This window comes from Apteryx rowi, unplaced genomic scaffold, assembly GCF_003343035.1.
Source record: "Apteryx rowi isolate R43461 unplaced genomic scaffold, aptRow1 scaffold_46, whole genome shotgun sequence".
Classification (NCBI taxonomy): Eukaryota; Metazoa; Chordata; class Aves; order Apterygiformes; family Apterygidae; genus Apteryx; species Apteryx rowi.
The window spans coordinates 366,138-387,529 of record NW_020450716.1 but is presented as its reverse complement, the minus strand read 5'-3'; the positions used below and the strand labels follow the sequence as shown (position 1 = coordinate 387,529).

The following is a 21,392-nucleotide window of genomic DNA, read 5'->3' as shown; positions in this document are numbered from 1 at the left end:
ACCAGCTGAACATTAAAAAACACACAGAAGAAGAAAAAAAAGAATAAACTGAAAACCCTGAGATATGGGAATCAATCGCAGGAATAAGATTATTTATTTGAAAGACTGCAACAAAAAAATTGAATAAATCGCATTTTCCACTTTGACMTCTCAATCTGACATTTCACCTTTCTATTGGCAAGTAACCTAAATATGTTTCCCCAACACTGGTAACAATGTGATCTAATTTCCACTGTTCTGAACCAGATATTCAACTGCTAAGAGTAAATGAGATTCACTGCTTGTTTAGGACAGCCTCCAACTCGTCCAATCTCCAACCTGGATACAGAACAGCCGGAAATCTCAGCCTCTGTTTTGGAACAATATGAGCTGCATAAATCTAGTCTGGATAAACCACATAATGTTAAGTAATACAGTAAATGTATTACTTTTTTAAAAACTTGACCATCCCATTCGTAAAGTAATTTTCCTGAGTGATAAAATGTAACTATGTAATTTTCAATATAAGTAACTACTGTCAAGGTTTAAATATTTCTTCTCAAATCATCTACATTCCATCCTAAACCATTTTTTTTCATAAGCCAAAGGAATAAAGTGCATTACAAAGTTTGTAACTTCCCATTTGACATATTAAGCTCTGTCTTTGCAAGTTTCYCCCCCCACAAAGAAAAACATACTCCATTCAAATTTGATTATGCATAAAATAACTATACCTTTGCCTATTTCTTCATACATCAAACTGTAGCCCCAAGTTCAATACACATAAACTTTAGAAAATTAGATAATATATATGCGATCCTGGACACTTAAACAAAAAGAAAATTCAATCCTTCTTTTCCCCAGAATTAGTTTTTTAAAGGAGTTGAAGAATTTGGTAGCCCAAATTCTGAAGTTATACTGATTTTCAGAAAGCTAATGCGAGTTCTGCTCAAATTAAATCTGTGTAATGAGATTGTGACTTTAAGGTATTATATAACCATATGATCTAGAAACTAAAACTTGAAATTCTCCCCCCTCAAAATTCAAAAGCCACCGAAAAGCTGCTAAATTTACATTTAAAAAATCCCCCTTTCAAGACTTAGAGTAGACAGGAAGACCTGAAAGTCTTAGTACATAATTAAATTTATACCAGCTGGCGTAACAGTTTTGATGGGATGATTAGCAGAAACACAACAATGGGGAAGGACACGTAACTGTTCAGGAATTACAGGCAGAAGAAAAACAAGAGAAGCTATCTATTTATACAATAAAGTTAAGTAAGTTTTATACAGTTTATACAGTTTCAAAGTTGAATACGTTCCATATAATTAGTTGGGTAAGTTGGAACAGAGGCTCTCCAGAGATCTCTTCTAGCCCCAGCTACTTTGTGATTCCTTCAGGTCCACAGCATAACAGGAGAGAGGTCTGATGAAAGCGTTGAAAGAGGAAAGGGGCTCGGAAAGAGCAACCGAGCAACACAGAACAGGGTACAGCTCTGCTGCAAACTGAAGCGCACAGATCACAAAGATAAAACTAAGCAAACTAGAACTTTTGAGCTTGGATAGAGTGACAGTAAAAACATGTCAAAAAGTTTCCAGAATTTTCTTAATGGAGTAGAAAATGCAGAGCAAAATCAGTTGTTATTTCTCACAGTGTAAGAAAAAGGAGGTTGTAGTTTCTAAAAGGAATTAGACAAAGCCAGGGAGGATATGTCCATCACTGGTTATTAAATGTAATGGTACAGACGCAACCTCCAGCTTGGAAAGACCATGAACTGCCAACTGTCAGAAACCACGAGAAGAGCATTTGCCATTCTTCCGTTTTTTCCTAAATATCTAGTATTGAGCTAGCTTGATCATTAATTGACCCATGATGGTATTTCTTATTCCAGAGAAGCATAAGATAAATCATCCAAAAAAAAAAAAAAAAAAAAAAAAAACCACTTGTCAATGGGAGGGACATTACTTAGGTCATAGGGATATGTTGGATAGTATGCTCCTTCTCTGACAGAGAGCCTATACTGGACAAGTTTTTGATACAAATGGTGACAAAAAAGAAAAAAGTTTAAGAATACAAAACTTGTAAGGAAATTTTTTCCATCTCCATTTCCAGTGCTACTGATTCACTCTGATCTTAAAGTCACTTAAGTATTTCTCAAATTACTCATCTGTCAGATACATTTCACGGTATTTCTTTRTTCTCTAGAAAAGTGAGAAAAAACTTATGCAAAACTTAAGATAAATGCAGAAAAGTAACCTGTTAGGAAGCATAACACATGCCTCACATTTCAATGTGCTCTCTCTTCATTATTAACTATTATTTTTACACACAAGTTACAGCTTCCTTTCACACACTATTCTGGAAGCRTTTCATGGCTAAAGCATAAATCATATCGAATGAATGACTGCATACGCAAGCACAGAAAAACTATAGTTTTAAAGTTTTATTGTCTTCCCACGTTTTTTTAATTATTTTTGGTATAATCTTTAACTATACAATATGTACTGCAAAGATGTTTAATGGCCTGCAACCTGTAATATGCCACTAGATGGCAAGTTTGGATAGAAGTTAGCTAACTTTTTTTTATTCATAGTATGATAGTATGATACAGTTTGAAAACTGCAAGAGCATAGAAAAGATAAACAGGCATAAACTCCAAGAAGAACATCTTTCATACCAGTCAAAAAGGCTGAATGAGTTTTAGTTTTGTTTTCTTATCTGCCACACAAATAGGCAACTATTAGTTTACTTCTCATGAACAGGAAAAAAACTTRTTTGAAATGTTGTCACAGATGGCAGCCTTGGATTTAGCAACCATGAGAATGCAAGAAGGCTTGGAAGGCAAGCAGCAGCCTTAGGAAAGCAGATTTCAGCTTATTCAAGGAACTGTTAGGATCCCTTGGAAAGCAACCACGAAGGGGAAGGGTGCCCAGGAGATCTAACCAATCTGTAAAGAAAATTTATGAGAGCTCAGCTAYGAACCATCCTGTTGTGCAGGAAGACCAGAAATTTCAGCAGGCCTGCTTGGCTAAGTGGGGAGCTGTTCAATGAACTAACACACAGAAGAGGAACATACACATGGTGGAAAAAAGGACAAGTAATGACAGAAGTATATAAAAACATGGTTTGGGTACCTACAGACAAAACTCCAGATGGACTTTCACCTTCCTGAGTTAAGATTAGTGATGCACATCAGGGGTAGGAAGAAGAGATTCCACAGATTTGCTAGTTTCAGAAAGTAGTTCAGGGAAAACATGGGTGCATTGACAGATGGGGAAGACAACCTAATAACAGACAATGCAGAAAAAGCTGAAGCATTCAATGCCTTTTTTCCATTGGTCTTCACAGGCAAAGCCTGTTCCCACACATCTGGGTGTATTGGCACAATCTGGTAAAGAAAGGGGAAGGAAACAGTGGGGGATCATCAGATTAGGGACTGCTCAAGAGAAGCCGAACATATTCAGATCTATGGGGCAAGTGGGATTCACCCAAGCATTCTGAAAAAGAACTGGCTTAGGCAATTACAAGGTCACTGTATATGATCCATGAAAAACTACAGGGTTTGTAGGAGGTCCATAACAGCTGGAAAAAAAAGACTGAAGTTATTCCCATCTTCCAAAGGAGAAGGGGGGAAGGGGGAATGGAAATCAAGTACAAGTATGGAACTAGGGAACTACAAGCCAGTCAGCACCATCTCAATCCCTGGAAGTATCCTGAAACCCATCCTCTTATAACCCAGTCTCAAAAACATAAATCAACTGAACAGTTGCTGGACATCCAGCTGGCAGCTGATAACAGGCAGAGTACTCCAAGATGCAATACATGGCCCAAATGGTTCAATCTTCATCAACARCTTGAATGATAATGGTGCACACCCTCAGCAAATTTGCAGATGATCCTAAGTTAGGGGAATGGCCAACATGAAGAATGGCAGATCTATCCAGAAGCACCTTCACAAACTTGAGTAACGAGCAAACAGAAATCTCATGAAATTCAACAAACTCCAAGTTCTGCTCCTGGGGCAGGCAGCCCTATTCAGTGAACTCTTATAGCAAATAACGCAAACTGCACACTGTGCTACACTAGGAATGCATCCAGCAGATCAAGGGAACCTTACTCAGTGCTGATGAAACAGTATCTGAAACACTGTGCCCAATTTTGCCCTCAACTTCAAGAAGAATATGAAGAAATTGGATTGGATCCAGTAAAGGACTACTACAACTATTAGGATCACAGAGCAAACGATCAACAAGAAAAGGATGAGGGAGCTGGGCTAATTCAGTTTGGCAAAGAAGAGGCTAAGAAACAATCTAAAAACATCCTGTAACTACTAAAAGGAGAGTTAAAAGGATGACAGAGCCATATGCTCCTGAGCAGTGCTAGATGATATAATAAGCAGCAAATGACCATAAATTTCAGCTTGAGAGGTTCAGGCTGGACATTAGGAAAAAAGTTTCACTAGAATGGTATGGCAGCACTGAAACAGGTTGCACAGAGAAGCTGTGGCATCTGCATCCTTGGAGGTTCTCAAAATTAAACCAGAAAAAGGGCAATGGCTGACCTGATCTAGTGTTGGCAACAAGCCAGCTTCAAGCAGAAGGCTGGATAGAAGGATATCATCTATCTACATACTCTTCCCCGTTCACTCTGGTCCTTCAGTTTTGGTCTGCCATTCCATTCTCTGTAACTTGGGTTTGATCTTTTGCTGCCAACATACAAAGAACTTTCTACCTGCTTTTAAAATAAATGCTTATAAATCAGTTCTCTCTGCAGCTTGTGACATCTGTTCTGATATTGCAGAAGAATGCAAACAAGCATTAAAATTCTCAACAGATGCCAAATACGTTTGAAAAGTGTAGAGCCCATGCTTCCCCATTGCCAGATTCAAAACTACTATTAGGAGGTAAAAGAATATTGACAGAGCAGGATGTAACTGTTTATCTACCGTATGCATAAACCTCTCCAAATCGAAATGTCACCACCAATGTAAGAAACAATGTATATTAAAATGAATACTGAATTTGTCTTATAGGCTAAACTTCAACCAAACAAAACAGAAGTAGGAGCCTTACCTCATCAGAGGACAGAAGATAGATAGGCGTTAACATAGGAATTTCACGTAGTTCACAACTCAGGCCAAGTGATATCAGAATCTCCCTCAGAACTTCGTATCTCTTGGTATTGCTCATCTTAAGTGAATTAAAATCATCTTTAGTTTGGATATCCACAGAGTTGATATTCAACTCCAGGTGCACCTGGCAGAGTATGTGCAAAAGGAATAAAAAAATTTGTTGCATTATACATTCTGGAGTGGCAGAGAGAAATAGATACAACAGTTCTAAAAACAGCTTTGTACTGAATATGGTTGTTTAACTATCCAGTGTATCTAGTGTGATTTAAGAGCAAATTCTTTATGTCTTTGTCATATCATGTCTACAAGTAGGGCTTTATCATCCTAATAAACCAGGGGAGGAAGAGTCCAGTATATTTATAACTTCCTATTTGGGAATCACAGTTGCCAATACACTACAATTTTCTCTGAAATCTGTACAAAATATCCCTTATTAATAAACTGGTCTTTTCCTGGAAGACTCGCTCAAACTTTTATGTATTTACTAACTTAAACTTCCCCTTTTGCAACCAATTTTATATTTGTTAGCACTGTAGAGACAACAGCAATACTGGTCATATTCTGGCTTGTACAAGAACAGAATTACATTATTATTGAAGAGCTTTATCCAGGGGTTGCACAAGGTCAGCAGAACTCAGCCTGAGTAATTTAATTCTTTTGACACTTCCTATCAGGGGAGCTAAAGAAATGTTGCTGTCTGAAAGTTAACTAAGAACCCTGAAATATCACTTTGCAGAGAATTACTCTTCAGGGCTGAAGCAGATGTTTGAAAGTAGAAACAAAATGCAGAATAAAAATCTGGTCGAGAACACTTCATTTTTTTAGACAAATGTTCCAGGACATTTAAAAGCATTTGTACTCCACCATATGCACATTCATTTTGTGAAAAAATCACAAGCTACTATTTGTGTTCATTTGTACAATTTTGCACATTTCAGTGATGTTCTTCCTCTTTAATATATGATCTTCTTTATTGAAACTCATGGAAAACTGCTGAAACGGGGAAGAAACACAAGAGAAAAAGGGAAAGAAGGGAAACAACTAGCCTGTGACAGAATATTCAATGGTTGATGTCACTGTCAGCGCTCTGAAGAGAAAACAATAATGCTTTTCAAATCCAGACTGGAAGTCATTTAAAATTAAAAAATGACACTCTAATCCTTTTAATCTGATTTTCTGAAGCTATACTGTAATGCCCTTTTTATGGGGAAACCCACTGCAGTATTAAGTTTTACTACAGCAGAAGGGTCAATTTAAATGGTACAGCAAAGCAGGTTTTACCATGCAACTTGCAGAAATGGATAACAACAGTATCTAATCAATTTTCTAGTACAAGTACACAGCACAGGGTGGTAAGACTTCCTACACAAAACTATAAACATGTTATTCTGTATAATAGTTTCCAAAAGACTAGCAGAGTTAATCTGATAAACTGACAAGAGAGAAAAACACTGAAGAAACTTGATGAATATTTCTGCTTTGAGTGTAATTGCTAGAAAAGTGTAGCTACCGGATATGTAGGCAGTTAAACTTTAGCCGTCTGAGTTCTTGAGAAAGTTCTCTTATAGCTAAAATACTGATAAAACCAGCTCCTACCATCTTTTATAAAGTTTGTTCTCCATTATGTTCCTTGTCTACTTAAATGCTGGTAAATAAATCTTGCTCTGCTTTTCTCAATGTGCTGCTTGAGAGCAAAAATACAAAGTAAGGTAAGTGATATAACAGTGAAAAGCCATGCTAAAAAGAAAACATTTACCTAGGCTTCTGTTGAGGCAAAGTCAAAATACATAAATTACCTTCAGGCTCATTTTAAAAGTTTTACTAGGAAATGGCACACAACTCTCTAGCTCTAACAGCACAGACTATGGACCCAGTCAGATGAATACTTCCAAGGCACCAATTTATTTTGTGAACTTAATGGTACCTTTTATCAGTCCATCTATCACCCAATCCTTTAGCCAGGTATCTGTGAAGGTAAGCTTCCTCGCACATTATCCAGGAAGATGGAGTAACAACAACAACAACGCTTATGAACAACTGTACTTATTTGCTGGTTAATTTTTTTTTTTGTAGAGGTGTGTTTCTTAATGGAAATTACAATACCATAACACTGGAGAAGAACCCAATTGCTGGAATATTATTACTGTTAAGTGGAACGAATAAGATTTTGGGTCATTCTTTCACTCCCCCACACCTCCATCAGAGACGCTCTAAGCTATATATTAGGTGCAGAATTTAGAGTTTATGCCCTGAAGGAAGACTCAGGAAGTAACAAACAAGAGTTTTTAGCAGAACAGACAAAAATCGAAAGTACATATTACTGACTGAAAACATACATGTCAACTTTTAGAAAATACAAGTTAAATAAATTTAAATGGCAAAAGTGATTTAATTTTGATTGTAAATAAAAAAAACAAGCTGAATAAAGTTCCTTTTTAATTACAGTACACCAAGACCAATACCATGAACCTAACATCCATCTAGAACTTTACTAACACACTGCTAAAGAAAACACCATTGTTTTGGTTCATTCACAGCACTAGGATACAAATAGAAAATAACTGACAGAAAAGAAACAATACTGGCACAAAAGTACCTGCAGACCTAAATCAACAGTGGCATTTCAGTGCGGTCAGCGACTAACCTTTATTATATAGTTACTTGCTCAAGCATGAAATTGTACAACAGTTTTTCTATATATTGTATGCAGCTAAGAGAGGCTGGAACTTTCTCAGTCACTACTCACAGATTTCCAAAGGGGCTGGCTACCTTAAAACTTAAGTGGAGATTTATTTCAAGTTTCTTGTTTTATTTTACCTCCTCTTCTGACTCTGTTTCAACCATAATTCACATTTGTATAAGGAAGCCAATTTTTTATGTTGCCAATATAAGCTTCCACCTTGAGTTCACCAACAATTCAGCCCCTCCAGCTTCCACTTCCCAAAGTCTGTAAGTGTGCAGCTGTATCACAGAGCAACCCCTAGCAGGCAGAAAAGGAGAGCTCTGCTCTCGCAGGTGCTCATTTACTATGCACCTCTGCTCTCTCTGCCACATACTATCATGCTGCAAGATCTACATGCAGGTGGCTACATGGTGAAAACATGGAATTGGAGCAGCAGGGACATTCTCTCCCTCTCTTTAAGCTTCCTGAGGAAAGTGAAAAGTGAAAACTGTTCTGCATTCAGATTCCTCATATGTTCACCAAGACATCGATCTCGATTCGCCCCCTGACAAGCATCCCCAAAGAGTATGCAACAGGCATAAGTGTTTTTTTTTTTTTAAGTATATCACAACATGGTGTAGCAATAAGCAAATTAATACTTCCACATACACAGTACCTGAGAAAGAATGGCTTCTCCTCCACTGTCTCCATAAGGCAGATGAACAATAACTATATCTCTATCAGCATTATTTAAGCGACTTAGTGGCTTTACTTTGCCAATATTTTCCTTCATCACTTCCTCAAAAATGCAGCCACTAATCAAAAGATCTAACTTAATTTCAGTGTTGTCCAGTTTAGAGACCACTAATTCATGAACAGTCTTCTTCAGCTTGTTCTTTCTCTTTATTTGAATACCATCAAATGTAAAAGAGGAAGAAAATCCTAAAATCTTTCCACCTTTAGATAAAAATTTCATGAACTGTTTGTGATTTTCCTCAGAAATAGGCTCCTCTGTGGCAATGACCAACAGCAGTGCATTATCAATCCATGGAGCTTTCAGAACTTGCTCCTCACGCAGCTGGTAGATCGTGTAGCTGTCTCCATTAATGCATTCCTCAAGGATGGATTTTACCTGCTCAAATTCCATTTTTGAAGTTTCAGAGCCAACATAAATCAAGACATTAGGGGGCTTTCCAGCAAGGTTTACTCTTTTTATTTCTCTTGCTATATAGTCATCATTCTTCTCTTCCAGTTTGCTACTGCAATCATCAGAAAGTTCGGGAATGTTTTCTGCAGAGGCAAATCTGACTGATTCAATAGTACTGTTTTCAAGCTGCAAACATTCATGACAGCTGGAAAGATGCAAGTGATGATGTTCTCCAGGACCTATCTCTTTGTCAGATAGACTACTGGATTCATTGTCATGCTTGCTTTCTTTCTCTAGCTTGGATTTCTCTTCTTCTGACTCTGGATCACCTAGACTTGCAGCTATTTCTAGTCCTGATTTAACAGTAGTTCCAAAAATAGCAGCACGAGTTATTTCATTCATCTGTGTACTGCTTACACTTCTTTTCTCTTTTACAGATGGTGCCACCTGCCCCAACTCCTTCAGAGTAGATTCCTGTAAATGGACAGCTGGAAGAGTTAAAGAATAAAGAGGGGTTACAAAAATTATATCAAAAGAGCTATGATGAATATCATAATCTCAGCATGCCAGCTAGATTTAGGTTTAATTTCAGAATAAGTAATCTATAATACTAAAAATTCACTAATTTGATACACGAAAAACTACCACTCCCAAGAATATAATAAATTTATACTCATAACACAAGCCGTTTACTAATAACTCTTTTTGTTTCAGAAATGTCTGGCTGAGAGAACAACACTCAATTTTTACAGTGAATGTTTAAGCATAAATGCTAAGGTTCATTGTGAGTGCACACATTTGCACAAAAATAAAACAAAAAAGCTACCATGTGCCATCCTGACTTAGCAGGACAATGGTCTACGGATAGGAAAGTAAGGAGGCTATCTTATAAATGTGTCACTTTTAAATGTGTCAGCTTAGGTGATTTTGCCCGTGCAAAGGACAGAAAGCAAGGGAAGTATCTATGGAAAAATACTGGCCTCTTAAGGAATGCAGGGTGGAAAATTGCATGCTGCTATTTTGAAATTAACTATTTTGAAATAAGCTATTAAAGTGATGATATTGGGTAAGATGGAAACACCGAACCACGTTTTTTGCATTACTAAAGGCAGCAAAATAAAAATTTGGCACAAGTAAGAAAAGGGAGTGTAAAAATCTGAACTGTTTCCAGTCTGCATAAAAGGAGACATACCTTTCCATACCAAGACACGTGAGCTAAGAACCCAAGGGACAAATAGCAATTGCTTATAAATAAATAAATAAATAAATAAATGTAAAGATAATACATTTTGGGAAAATCCAAATGAGACAAGAAGGTCAAAGATAATTACTGTTAGTGTAAAACTTAGAGAGCAAACTAATTAAGAACAAGGAGAGAAAAATTATTCTTCATAGGGTAAATAACTATTTTTTTCCACCTGCTCAACCATGGAAATATTTCAAACCAAAGTAAGCAACATTTGATTGAATCCCTCTCTACTCCCACAAGGCCAAATAAATATTCTATATGTCAAATTTTTGTTCCTGATTTCTCAAAGAAATTCAATGAGAAACTAGATTAACAAAATAGTCAGCTGGCATATAGCATACTAGACCCAAGTTCAGTCACTTTCCTCACTTTAGAACACTTGAATTCCCTTGAAACTGTATCCCCTTCACCTCATTTGGAGCAGAAATTTGAAGCAAGATTTCTCATATGACAGGAAAATTCCTCAGCTACCAGCCTACACACCCATCAAGGGGATCCTATCAGCCTCCAGTTCTCCTGGAGCAGCTTTAGCATGCACATAGCGCCTGAAACAAACTGAGCCAAAAAGCACTCTGCAGAGTGAACGAGCCTCCATGACTTTTGGGACACTGGCTTCCGTTCCCTGCCTGTGTGAACATTTATTTTTGCAGAACGCCATCAAGAGAAGACCAAGTTTTATCTCAGACACTGCTGGGAGCACATTCCTACCCTTCTACACCTTAGCTAATTGTTCTTGCCTTAGCTGTAATTCTTTGGTTGTGCCAACGCATTATGATCCACACTTAAAGGAAAAAAAGAGAGAGAGAAAAGGTCTTTTGGGTGGTGGGGGGAGAAGCACAAATCACTTTTTTATTCTCAAGTGTCTCACGACTCCACATTTTTATTAGCACAACCAAGGAGGCACGACTAGGCAGGCAACAACCAGGACTGGTGCTGAAGAAAACGCAATGTGGATCTACCCCATTAGAGTCCACTACTCCACAGTACCCTACAGACTGCATATTATGGCACTCTTAAAATGGTGCAGGAAAAAAGAAATTCAAATCTCATGACGGTCTGGGAGCTAAACCCTAACCTTCCCATAGTCCAGACAATAATTCCACTCAAGAACAGTGTTACAAATGGAGCCACTACACTATTTCCTGCTCCTCCAGTTTATGGGATTGGCCATGAACTCTCTCCCCTCCTAGCTGACACCATTAAGCTAAAGAGAACAAAACTGCTAACAGTTTTGATTTAAATAAAATTACCTCCTAAACAAGTAAACCATCCACCCAAAATTTAAAATTCAATTAGCAATGACACCCCCCCCTTTCCTCTGATTATCCCTCTCCCTCTGTTCAGAAAGTCTGTTAGCTTTTCTGTTAGTGAGCTAGCAGGTTAACACAATCAAGTTCAACTCTAAGCAGTCATTCTCAACCCGTTTAGCTTTGAAGATACTTTTATTTCAAACCTGAAAAGAGAACGTTTGCCCAAAACCTCTTCTAAATTTTGCAAGTAGATCAGCTGATCTAATAGACTTATGCGCATGACTTAGAGACAGTGTTTTCTATCTTCATCTTTGTGTTCATACACTTACATGCTTGCAAAAGGATAACACAGTATCTTGGGTATTGAGGGATCTCGTCATACTAAGGTTAATTAATTAATATCATGGCACTGGCAGTGGCTTTTGAGCATTAACAAAAAGGGGGAAAAAAATTATTCCAAGATCTTTTGAACTATTTTTTCCTGTTATTTCTGGTGTTGCATTTGTGACACGCTCTGTAAAGAGAAACTCACTCAAGAAGTGGTCTGACTTTTCAAGGATCTCTGCATTTGGCAGTTTTAAGTTTAAAATACAGTAACATGACAGAGTGATGAACTGCCTAGAATGACAACAGGAAGACAACGCTGCACCAAAACAAAAGCATGTTTATTTGGGTAGAGGTAAAGATTTTTACACACAATCCTAGAACAACCATAAAACAAAATACATTCTGCCATTAAAAACAATTTGTGAAGATACTCACAAACAATCTTGTGTGGCACCATTCCATTATCCATTTGAAGCCTGTCTTCCAGGAATGCTATTCCAAGGTTACTGAAGTTATCTATGCTTGCTTCAGCAATTAATTTATAAGGCTCACCAGGTTTATAGGCCAAAGGTGAACAGTAGTCTGACCACTTCACAACCTAAGAATAAAACATATGCACGTTTTTCAGACTGAAAATGTTACCAAAAAAAAATCAAAAATACCTACAGTATCATGAATCTGCATGATGCACAAAAAAACAAACAAATAAATTTGCACACAGGCAGAGCCAATACAGGGACATTAACAAACCAATATAGCAAAACTGGCAAAATTCACAGATCAGGAATATTTTTAAAGACTGAGTCATTAAAAAAAAAAAAAAAAAAAAGCATAGTTACTAGCATTACAGAATACTAAACTGGCAGAATTACTTTTAAGATTTGCTTCTATGATGTTTGATGTGTTTAAAATAACTAATACAATTAATAGTATCACTAAACAAAACATCTCAACTAGCGATACAAGTTTAAGTTGACAGTTCCTTCCACACAAAAGTGCATCCTTCATGACTACAAACATCAATCTATGAGACTGAATACAACCAAAACAGCTTTTAAGAACATTACTCCGGAAAGGTCATGCAGCAAACAGTACCAGCTACAAGAGCTGATTTTCATTCTGTCCTGAGAAAAGTAAGCAAAGCAACATCCAAACTGAGTGTTGAAAGGGAAGTGGGAGTACAAGCACTTCTTTCCCAAAGATCAAGGCCATAAAAGCTTCAAGTAACACATACAAAACCGCATGAAAGCATTATGACGTAGGCAAAAGTATGATAAGTAAAATCTTTATTTGCTTTTCTGTTTCTAAGACATGGCTTTCAACATACATTATTAAAAGAATACTGATACAAACAGCAAAAGTGAGTTACTAGAGTTTAAAAAAAGTACACACTGACTAATTTAATCTGTCAGAAGCATTAACTAAAAACATAAAAGATTCAAGTTACTTATCTACATCAAAAATTATGTTCTCCAAGAAAGCAGAAAAAGAATCATTATCAAAGTGACACACTTGGGTTTTTCCCTTCAGAGAAGGTTTGTTAAACCCAAACTAAACAACCCCATGGGCTTGAAGAACAAATAGCAAGTTTAATTAGAAAAGCCACAACAAGACAAAAAGAAAGGGGTTTTGAATGGCAGACATATTAATTAAAGACTACAAACCTGTCTGCAGATTCATAGCTGGAAAGGAGTACTTATAAACATTGTTTTATTTCCACAGCCCTTGTCCTCTATAGGATACACAATATAATTGTTCTCCTCTGAAGGTGTTTTTAGAGCCAATGAAGCATTACYCATTTCCATGACCTAAGAAAAATTTACACTTCCTCACGTAACGTGTTCTAAATATAGGGAAACACAGTGCAATTTCCATATGGCATCAAAGCATTGGAGTTGCTATCATCACTAAACTACTTTCATGAAGTTCAGCTGCTTATCACTACACACAAGACACAACACACTGATTAAATACAGTAAGAAAAGCACATATTTTGAGTATATAAAATGAGTGTGAGCTCTGGGATAACTTACTTGTTCGTAACTTATAAGAAAATCGGCTAAATTTACCTTTTAATCTACTGCAATAAATAGCATACATAAGATCCAAGAATCTATCTCTGACTTTTGATTTTACAATATTTCCTTTGAACAAGTTCAAAGAAGCTCAGATTTCACACAACCTTAATGGCCACATCTACTCTCCAAGTCATTAGCAAAAACAGTCTCTGATTAGTAGAGCCCAGGCAAGAGCATCYAATCCATACTCATACTGGTGGCCTGTCTGGATACCTAACAAGAAAACTGGCTAGGCACCTTCCAATTCAACACCTATTCCTATCCTTAGCAACCAAACTTATTTCAAAAAGATAAAAAGATAGAAGTATGTGGGCAGTATCTTGGCGTTTGCCACAAGGTCAGCTTTATGCTTTAACTTAGGGGCTAAACTCCCAACTCTGTAACACAAGAAGTACTAGCTTCAAACCAGCCACACYAGAACAGACAACTGGTGAAAGCCAGGACTCAAATTTAGGCCAGGTGTATCACTCAGGTCCTGGCCTCACATAATGACCACTCACTGGTGAGAGCAAAAACAGTGAGTTTCTAATTCCAGCACCTGAAAGGTCATCTCCATGGCACTGTGCCACAATCAAATACCAGCTCTGAAGTTACAGCATACATTTCTGCTCACACTGGTACTGACCAGCTCTGAAGCAGGACAAAATCTCTCCACGTAATGTGTTCTAAATATAAGGACACAGAGTGGAAAGCATTGGAGTTGCTCTACGGAAGTTGATGCCATCATCACCAAACTAATTTCATGAAGTTCAGCCTTTTATCACTACACACAACCTACAACTATCTTCTGGAAGACAGTTGTACCAGACCCCTAGAGATCTGTGTTACAGTAGCAGAGCATCAGCCAGGCAACCATGGCTACTGTCACTGTGGAAGTGTGTGACCCATGTCAGCCAGAATGACCTCAGCTGACCCGAGATGTCCTGGACAGCACCATTGCTCTCCTGGTGGAAGAAACTCCCACCTATGTTTGGACTACTGATACAACACCCACAGCTGGAATGGAAAGTCCGCAGTTGCAATAATAAGGTATAATACTCTGAGGGCCTGCTGCATACAGTTGGCAATTAATGATCACAGGTAGCAGACATGGCAATTACATTTATGATAGAGGATTCTGGCTTCCTCCTCTTACACTAACCTGACCATCTATTCCCACAGCAGTGTATTAACATTCACAACATATGGGACTAAACTACAGTGTTAGTAATGACACCCCCTACTCTGATAGTGTTGTGTTTCTGAGGATAGAACCAAAACCAAATACATCTTCATTCTCAAATCTTACCCGCTGCAAGTAAAACACATGCTTTGGCAGCTCTAGTTTCACTGGTGTTGCTTATGAAGGAGTCAAAAATGCCTCCTTACAGGCCAAAAAACTTGTTCTGTTCCCCTTCCCCCCATTCTTCTGTCATATGGGGGCAACCAAAGTGAAGCAAAGAAAAGCCTCAATGAAGACATGGGGAAGAGGACAGCCATTCCCCTCTCCTCTAACACTCAGAGGACATCTAGGCTATGACACATGCAACAGTTGGCCACAACCTGCATGGGGGTCCCCCACATCAGTTTGTATCAGACCAGGAGCACTTTTTGAAAGTCCCCATTATACATACTTGCACACACATTCCTGACCAGCATTTTTCCAACAGCTGTGCTGTTGCCATGTCTCTTTGTCCAGAAATCCACAGGGCAACCATTCTTAGAGTATGCTGATAACATCCTTAAGAGGACCTTTATTTTTTTTTTTTCTCCACAGCATGCCCCTTGAGTCACACCTTCTACACTCCCCTCTGTTTTCATTGGCATATGACTTCGGGCTACTCTCTCTGGTGGAAGGTAATGGACTTGTTCCATATTTAGATATACTCTCTTACCCAGCAAACAGGCACAGGCAGGTAACACCCATGTGTCACCTGAGAACTACAGAGAGCAGTTTGCATTCTTATTTCTAATAGCAATTATAAATATACGTAATCTATCTACCATTGACTTTTTTTCTTTCAAGCTATTTTTAAGAGTTATATCTACTAAATGACTTATCAGTACTACTTTCTATGCGAGATAAACTGAGCTGCTTACCTCTTTCGAACATCCAGGTATTTTCTGCAAGTTATCTGTTTGAGCTGAAATGCTTTCTGTCACAAAAGCTATATGTTCTGCTTCAAGTAACTTATCAGAATAAATAAAAGGAGAAATGAGAAGTAGACTCCATCTGTTTAAATCATCAAGGGACTGAAAGAAACAAGAAAGAAAAAAGGTAACTATACAGAAAGTCCAATTTAATAATTCATGTTTAAATCATTCCCAGCTTAACTTCAAACCTGACCCTTCAACCTTAAATGAATAGTCTCTACCACTTCACACTTCCCATGAGGTAAAAAGGGGTAAAGGTCTGGACCATTAGGCAGGAACATGTCAAAGGTAAAATTAAAAATGACAACCCGAGTTTCCCCGATAATTCAGATATCAGCTTTACAGCAGAAGTGCACAACTGAGTGGGCCAGTGAAAGCCACTGTGCCATTGGCACTGTGAGCTTTTGTGGGCCACTTTAACATTGGACTGTGCCATTGGCAGCATCTCTCATTCAATCCAAACTTCCTCTCCCATTCACTGCAGTCTACCCTGCCTCCTCCTTCCTTTCCCCTTTTTCCCTCTCACTACCCAAACCAGTGTCTCTCTTGCTTCCCTCTTTATTCCTGGCAGCTGAAGGGCACTGTCTTGGCAGGGACTAAGAAAGCAGTCACAACACACCTGGCCAGTCAATACAGCCCCTCTAACTGGCTAGCAGCTAGAATAGGTTTTCAATCTAGTTAGATAGCAACCCTTTAGAAACATATAGCCCCAGGCTAAATAATATATACTGTCTCTAAACCTGTCTGACAAAAGATGAATTACTTTCCGAGTCACAAGTGACCCAAGGGCCATATATTATACATGTCTAATTTTCAGGGTATCTGATTTACCTAACTTGCAAAGTTTCACGACTTTTTTGCAAAGCCAGTTACATAGTTATATTTTGTGGACACATACAGCCTCAGGATTAATTTACAATCTTAAAAAAAAAAAGATTTGAAATAGAGAGGGTACATTATTTTAGAATAACGTATGCATGTCCTCATGCGATAGAGCCTATATTATTCATTCAGTATGCAACTCTGAGATTAGAGTTAAAATTAAAAAAAATATATTCAGAAAAATAAGTTTGCCCGTAAGGTAGTCTATCCACTCAGAAATCATTAGGTAAATGGTTTTCTTCATTAAATTATAAAAATTGTTTCCTCTCTGGTTCTCATCTAGGAGCAAATAAAGCTCAATAGCTGGCATCAGCAGACCAAAGAACAGGTTTAATGTTCTTCTAAAAGAATTTCTAAATACATAATCTGTTTCCATATCATATTGCATCAAATTTTATCCAGATATTGCATGGAACTTAATTTTTCTGCCATACTTCAAAAGTGGCAAGCATTAGAAGAAACAGATCTTCTTCATACTACTATATTAGAAAAAAATCAAATCAATGCATGCTTTGTGAACCTTCAGAAGTTTTCTGCAGAGAGAATTTCCCTATAACACACCAAGGGTGTGTACACTTGTCCATATCTAAATGGAAACAGCGCAATATTATGTCTTGCTTACATAAGTAAAATTATAGGGGATGTAATGGGATAGATTGCCAATCCAACCAACTTTACTGAGCACAGAAGCTGTGACAGAGCAAACAGCTATTTTCCATAGAAAGTCAACTAAACTGAACTCATGAATTATCTTAAGCACCTGATTTGATGAAAGGTCAAACAAAACCTTTCGAGGTCACCATTTATGACTTGCTGGTATCTTATCTTAAGGAAGTTACTGATCACAGTTCAGATGCAGTTATACCTACTTCAAAAGCAAAGTAGCTCAACTAACTTCCAAGAAGCTGGAAAAGTATGATAATTTATCTATTTCTTTTCATAACGTTCATGGATGAAGTAGCAAGAGAGTTCTGCACTGATGCTCTCTCTAACTTTAATGCAGTTAGGACGGAGCCTTCATATTGTCACACTATTGAGTATCAAAGTTAAAAAAAAACACTAGAGCATACTTCAGTTAAATAGGTGTCTTTGGAAAATGTTTGGATAAATAGATGAACTTGCAAGAAAAAAAAAAAGTACAATTTGATCAGCTAACAGAGATGCTCTTCACTACACCCATGAAATTTACTGGGACCTGGGGGCCAGTTTAGGGAATACAGAGCGATGCAGTACAAATATATAAAGATATATGCATAGAAATGCAATCCACTACAGACATGCAATCCTTGTTCTGAGAATTTTACACCTAAATTGGTAGGCATCTTTCACAGGAACTTATGAGTCAAATACAACCAGTAACATTAAATACACATTTTTAGGAGATAAAAACATTTTGAATGACAGGCTTGTTTGTCATGTCATGTCATTTGACATGACTTTATGCCAAACTTCAAGCCACAATATGGTTCCCTAGAGGGTTTCCCAATTCCCATAAACATAACTAAATTGACAAGTTTATAAAATCAGCCTGCATGAACAACATTACAGACAGGAAAAAAAAAAATGCTTCGTGGGCAAGGAAAGAGGAGCAGATAAATTTTCAAAAACAAACAGAAGTGGAGCAAAGAACAGCACTGATCAGTTGCAGTATGATTTACAAAACAATAATCCAGAATAATTTACACAGAACTCCTCTGAACACATGGATAGAGATATGTACATATATACACACACACAATTTTTTTTTTTAGAGCTGACTACAGCTCATTCACATTCCAATAAAGTATTTAACTTTTCTGTTAGAGATTCTCATCTTTTTGATGAAGTATGAAATAATCCGCTCATTAGATAGCAAAAAAGACTATTTTATAAACCAATTCCATCAGTATTTGTGATCTGATTTTATTGCACTGAAAATGCCCTCTTTATCCATACAATTGACTAAAAGCTTTTCCATTTTTTGAAGTTGCACCTTAGTCAGCAATATGTTCCATAAATACATTTGTCATGCTCACAGTAAAATGGGTGACAACTGAAATAATTCTCCACAAACACGCATAAAAATTTAAACACTACCAAAAAGGAGAACTCAGGATAATTCTTCTACACACTCTAATTCTAGTATTTAGTGAACAGACAAATCCAACATTAATTTAAATCTCAGTTCAGAATATTTGCAGTGATTTGCAGGGGTGGAGCAAGAGACAGAGGAGTCCCATTTCTAAATCTGGTCAGAAATAAGCTTACTTTTGTTTCACTTTGTGAGATGTGAAGTTTCGAGTACAGCATTTTTCATTGTCACAGCCCATCACAGCCTCACCCCACCCTACTATCTCACCATCCACTTGTGAGAAAGTGGTTTTCAAATCTTGTTTTTTGAGTCATGTTTTCCTCAGTTAAAGTAATACTTTTCTATTGAGAGAAGCACGCAATTCTCCATACCTAAGAACTGAACTCGGACTCCACTACAGATTCAGCTAAGTTTTAAATCCCTAACACCAAAATCTGAATGCATAAACATGGCCTACATTTTTAAACTAAAGCCTTATATGCGCTAAATGTATGTTACCAGTAGAGAAATACTAGCAAGCTCTCCTAGCTAAAAACTCCTATAGCCATAGCTGGACTTACAAAGCTGTACTTTATACGCACATAGTAAAAGCACTGCTCAGCCCATTACCTCCAAGCCAACAAACTACACTAGTTCTGATAGGTAACTACAGTTATACTAACATTTCCTACGCCAAGGCACCTGCCTTAGTCTTATCCACGCCTTATCCTTGCCCACTGCAGCTGTGACAGAGGCCTGTATAGCCTGACCAAACACACCCCACGCTGCCAAATCACTGCCTTCCTGTCCTCCCCCCCATGACAGCCTTGCTCTTCATCTCTGAGCCCACCCTTAGCACGCTTCCTCCTTGCCTCTTTACAAAAGACGACCTTCCACCTGCTTCTCAAACACGCACTTACCTCAACAATAACGTTATGAGCACGAAGAAAACAGCGGAATTGGGGAAGAATAAGTGGGACTGAGTAAGACCGTGCCTGAAGTTGGCTATTTAATCCCGCGGTAAAACGGGGACCATCGCTTCTGCCGTCACGCCTTAAACTCCCCTCATCTCATGAGCATCCCCCTCCCGAGCAGTCAACACAGAGTCCTTGTACGAGTGAGCCCCTCTGGAGACCTACACAAGGCCCGTTTTTCCGTCCGCAATCCCAGCTCACCACTGCCAAGTTAGCTGTTACACACCGACAAGGAAACCCCTCCTCATCCCCTTTCCTCACCCCCCCCCACGCCGCCGCCGCCCGGGCACGGAGCGCACCCGCCGCCCCGCTCCCCCTCCCCCACGCCGCGGCGGAAGGCGCATCCCCGCCCGTTGTCACGGTGACACCGGAGGCCGTTCCCGGCGACGCCGCTTCCTCCACCGCTCCCTGCCCAACGGCTCCGGGCCCCTCCGCGCTGAACACACATCCCCCCCCCCCCCAACGGCCGAAGCCGCGGCTCCACCGCTCGGGCGGTACCTGCGTCTCGTCCGTGAAAAAGACTTTGTTCCCTATCCGGAGGCAGACTCGCTCCTCGGGCGGCACCTGCCTGCGCGGCTGCCGGGCCGGTTGCGGTGGCGGCGCCGGGCCGGCGCAGCAGCAGAAAGTGAAGGAGCAGCGGGAGCGGTGGAGGCGGCGCACGGTGCGGCGGATGAGCGCGGCCGAGCAAGGCCCCCAGCGCGCCCATAGGTAGAGGTAGCAGAGCGTGATCAGCATGGCGCGCACCCCCGCCCCCCCCGCCGCCGGCCCGCCCCTCCCGGCCCGGCCTCTCAAAGGCCGGCAACCGGCGAGCGGAACCGGGGGGCCCGCCCCCGGCCCCGCCCACGCCACTGGCTCCCCTCGCCCCCACCCCCGGCCTGCGCCAAAGAGAAAGGGACTCGCTGGTTGGGCGAGGCGGTCGCCGCTCTGATTGGCTCGCGGCCCCGCGCGCTTTCCGCCCCCCCCAACACCGCCCCCAGAGGAGCCGGAGGAGGCCGCGGCCAACGGCCGGTGCGCGGCGGGGCTCAAGGGAGAGGCGGTGTCCGAGAAGGGGTGTAATGGCATCTCCTTGCGCATCCCACTTTACACAAGCCCATTGCACGCCAGAAACAATCCTAGTACATACTGAGGTTTAGCGTGCAAACAATATAGCAAAACTATTGGTAACTCACATAAAGTAGTTTTTCATGCTGTAGAAAATAAAGAATTAAGCTTTGAACAACACATAAAGAAAAAAAATCATTAAAAAGGGGATTGAGGTTTGGGGGATTGTGCTCTCATGCAGTATTCATGGCTACAAGCCTTATGGTGCAAGTTACAGGGTCACAGAATCACAGAATCGCTGAGGTTGGAAGGGACCTCTGGAGATCATCTAGTCCAACCCCCCAGCTCAAGCAGGGTCACCTAGAGCATGTTGCACAGAATCACGTCCAAGCGGGTTTTGAATATCTCCAGAGAAGGAGACTCCACAACCTCTCTGGGCAACCTGTTCCAGTGCTCTGTCACCCTCACAGTGAAAAAGTTTTTCCTCAT

The 21,392-nt window shown here is 39.5% G+C and overlaps 1 protein-coding gene across 5 annotated transcripts in view; it reads right to left on the bottom strand.

Annotated features, from left to right (window-relative positions):
• Positions 1 to 20,597, bottom strand: part of HLCS (holocarboxylase synthetase) — a 132,277-nt gene extending 111,680 nt beyond the window's left edge. For all 5 annotated transcript variants that reach the window (XR_003255479.1, XR_003255480.1, XR_003255481.1 and 2 more), the window contains exons 1-5: positions 20,361 to 20,597; positions 15,903 to 16,055; positions 12,181 to 12,343; positions 8,449 to 9,407; positions 5,052 to 5,234 (exon numbers count right to left, since the gene is read on the bottom strand). Coding sequence is in view for 2 of the 5 variants with exons in the window: in XM_026077677.1 (XP_025933462.1) it covers positions 5,052 to 5,234; positions 8,449 to 9,407; positions 12,181 to 12,343; positions 15,903 to 16,055; positions 20,361 to 20,597 (1,695 nt within the window). In the remaining 3 variants the exon portion in view is untranslated. The remainder of the gene's footprint in view (positions 1 to 5,051; positions 5,235 to 8,448; positions 9,408 to 12,180; positions 12,344 to 15,902; positions 16,056 to 20,360) is intronic.
• Between the last annotated feature and the right edge of the window lie 795 nt (positions 20,598 to 21,392).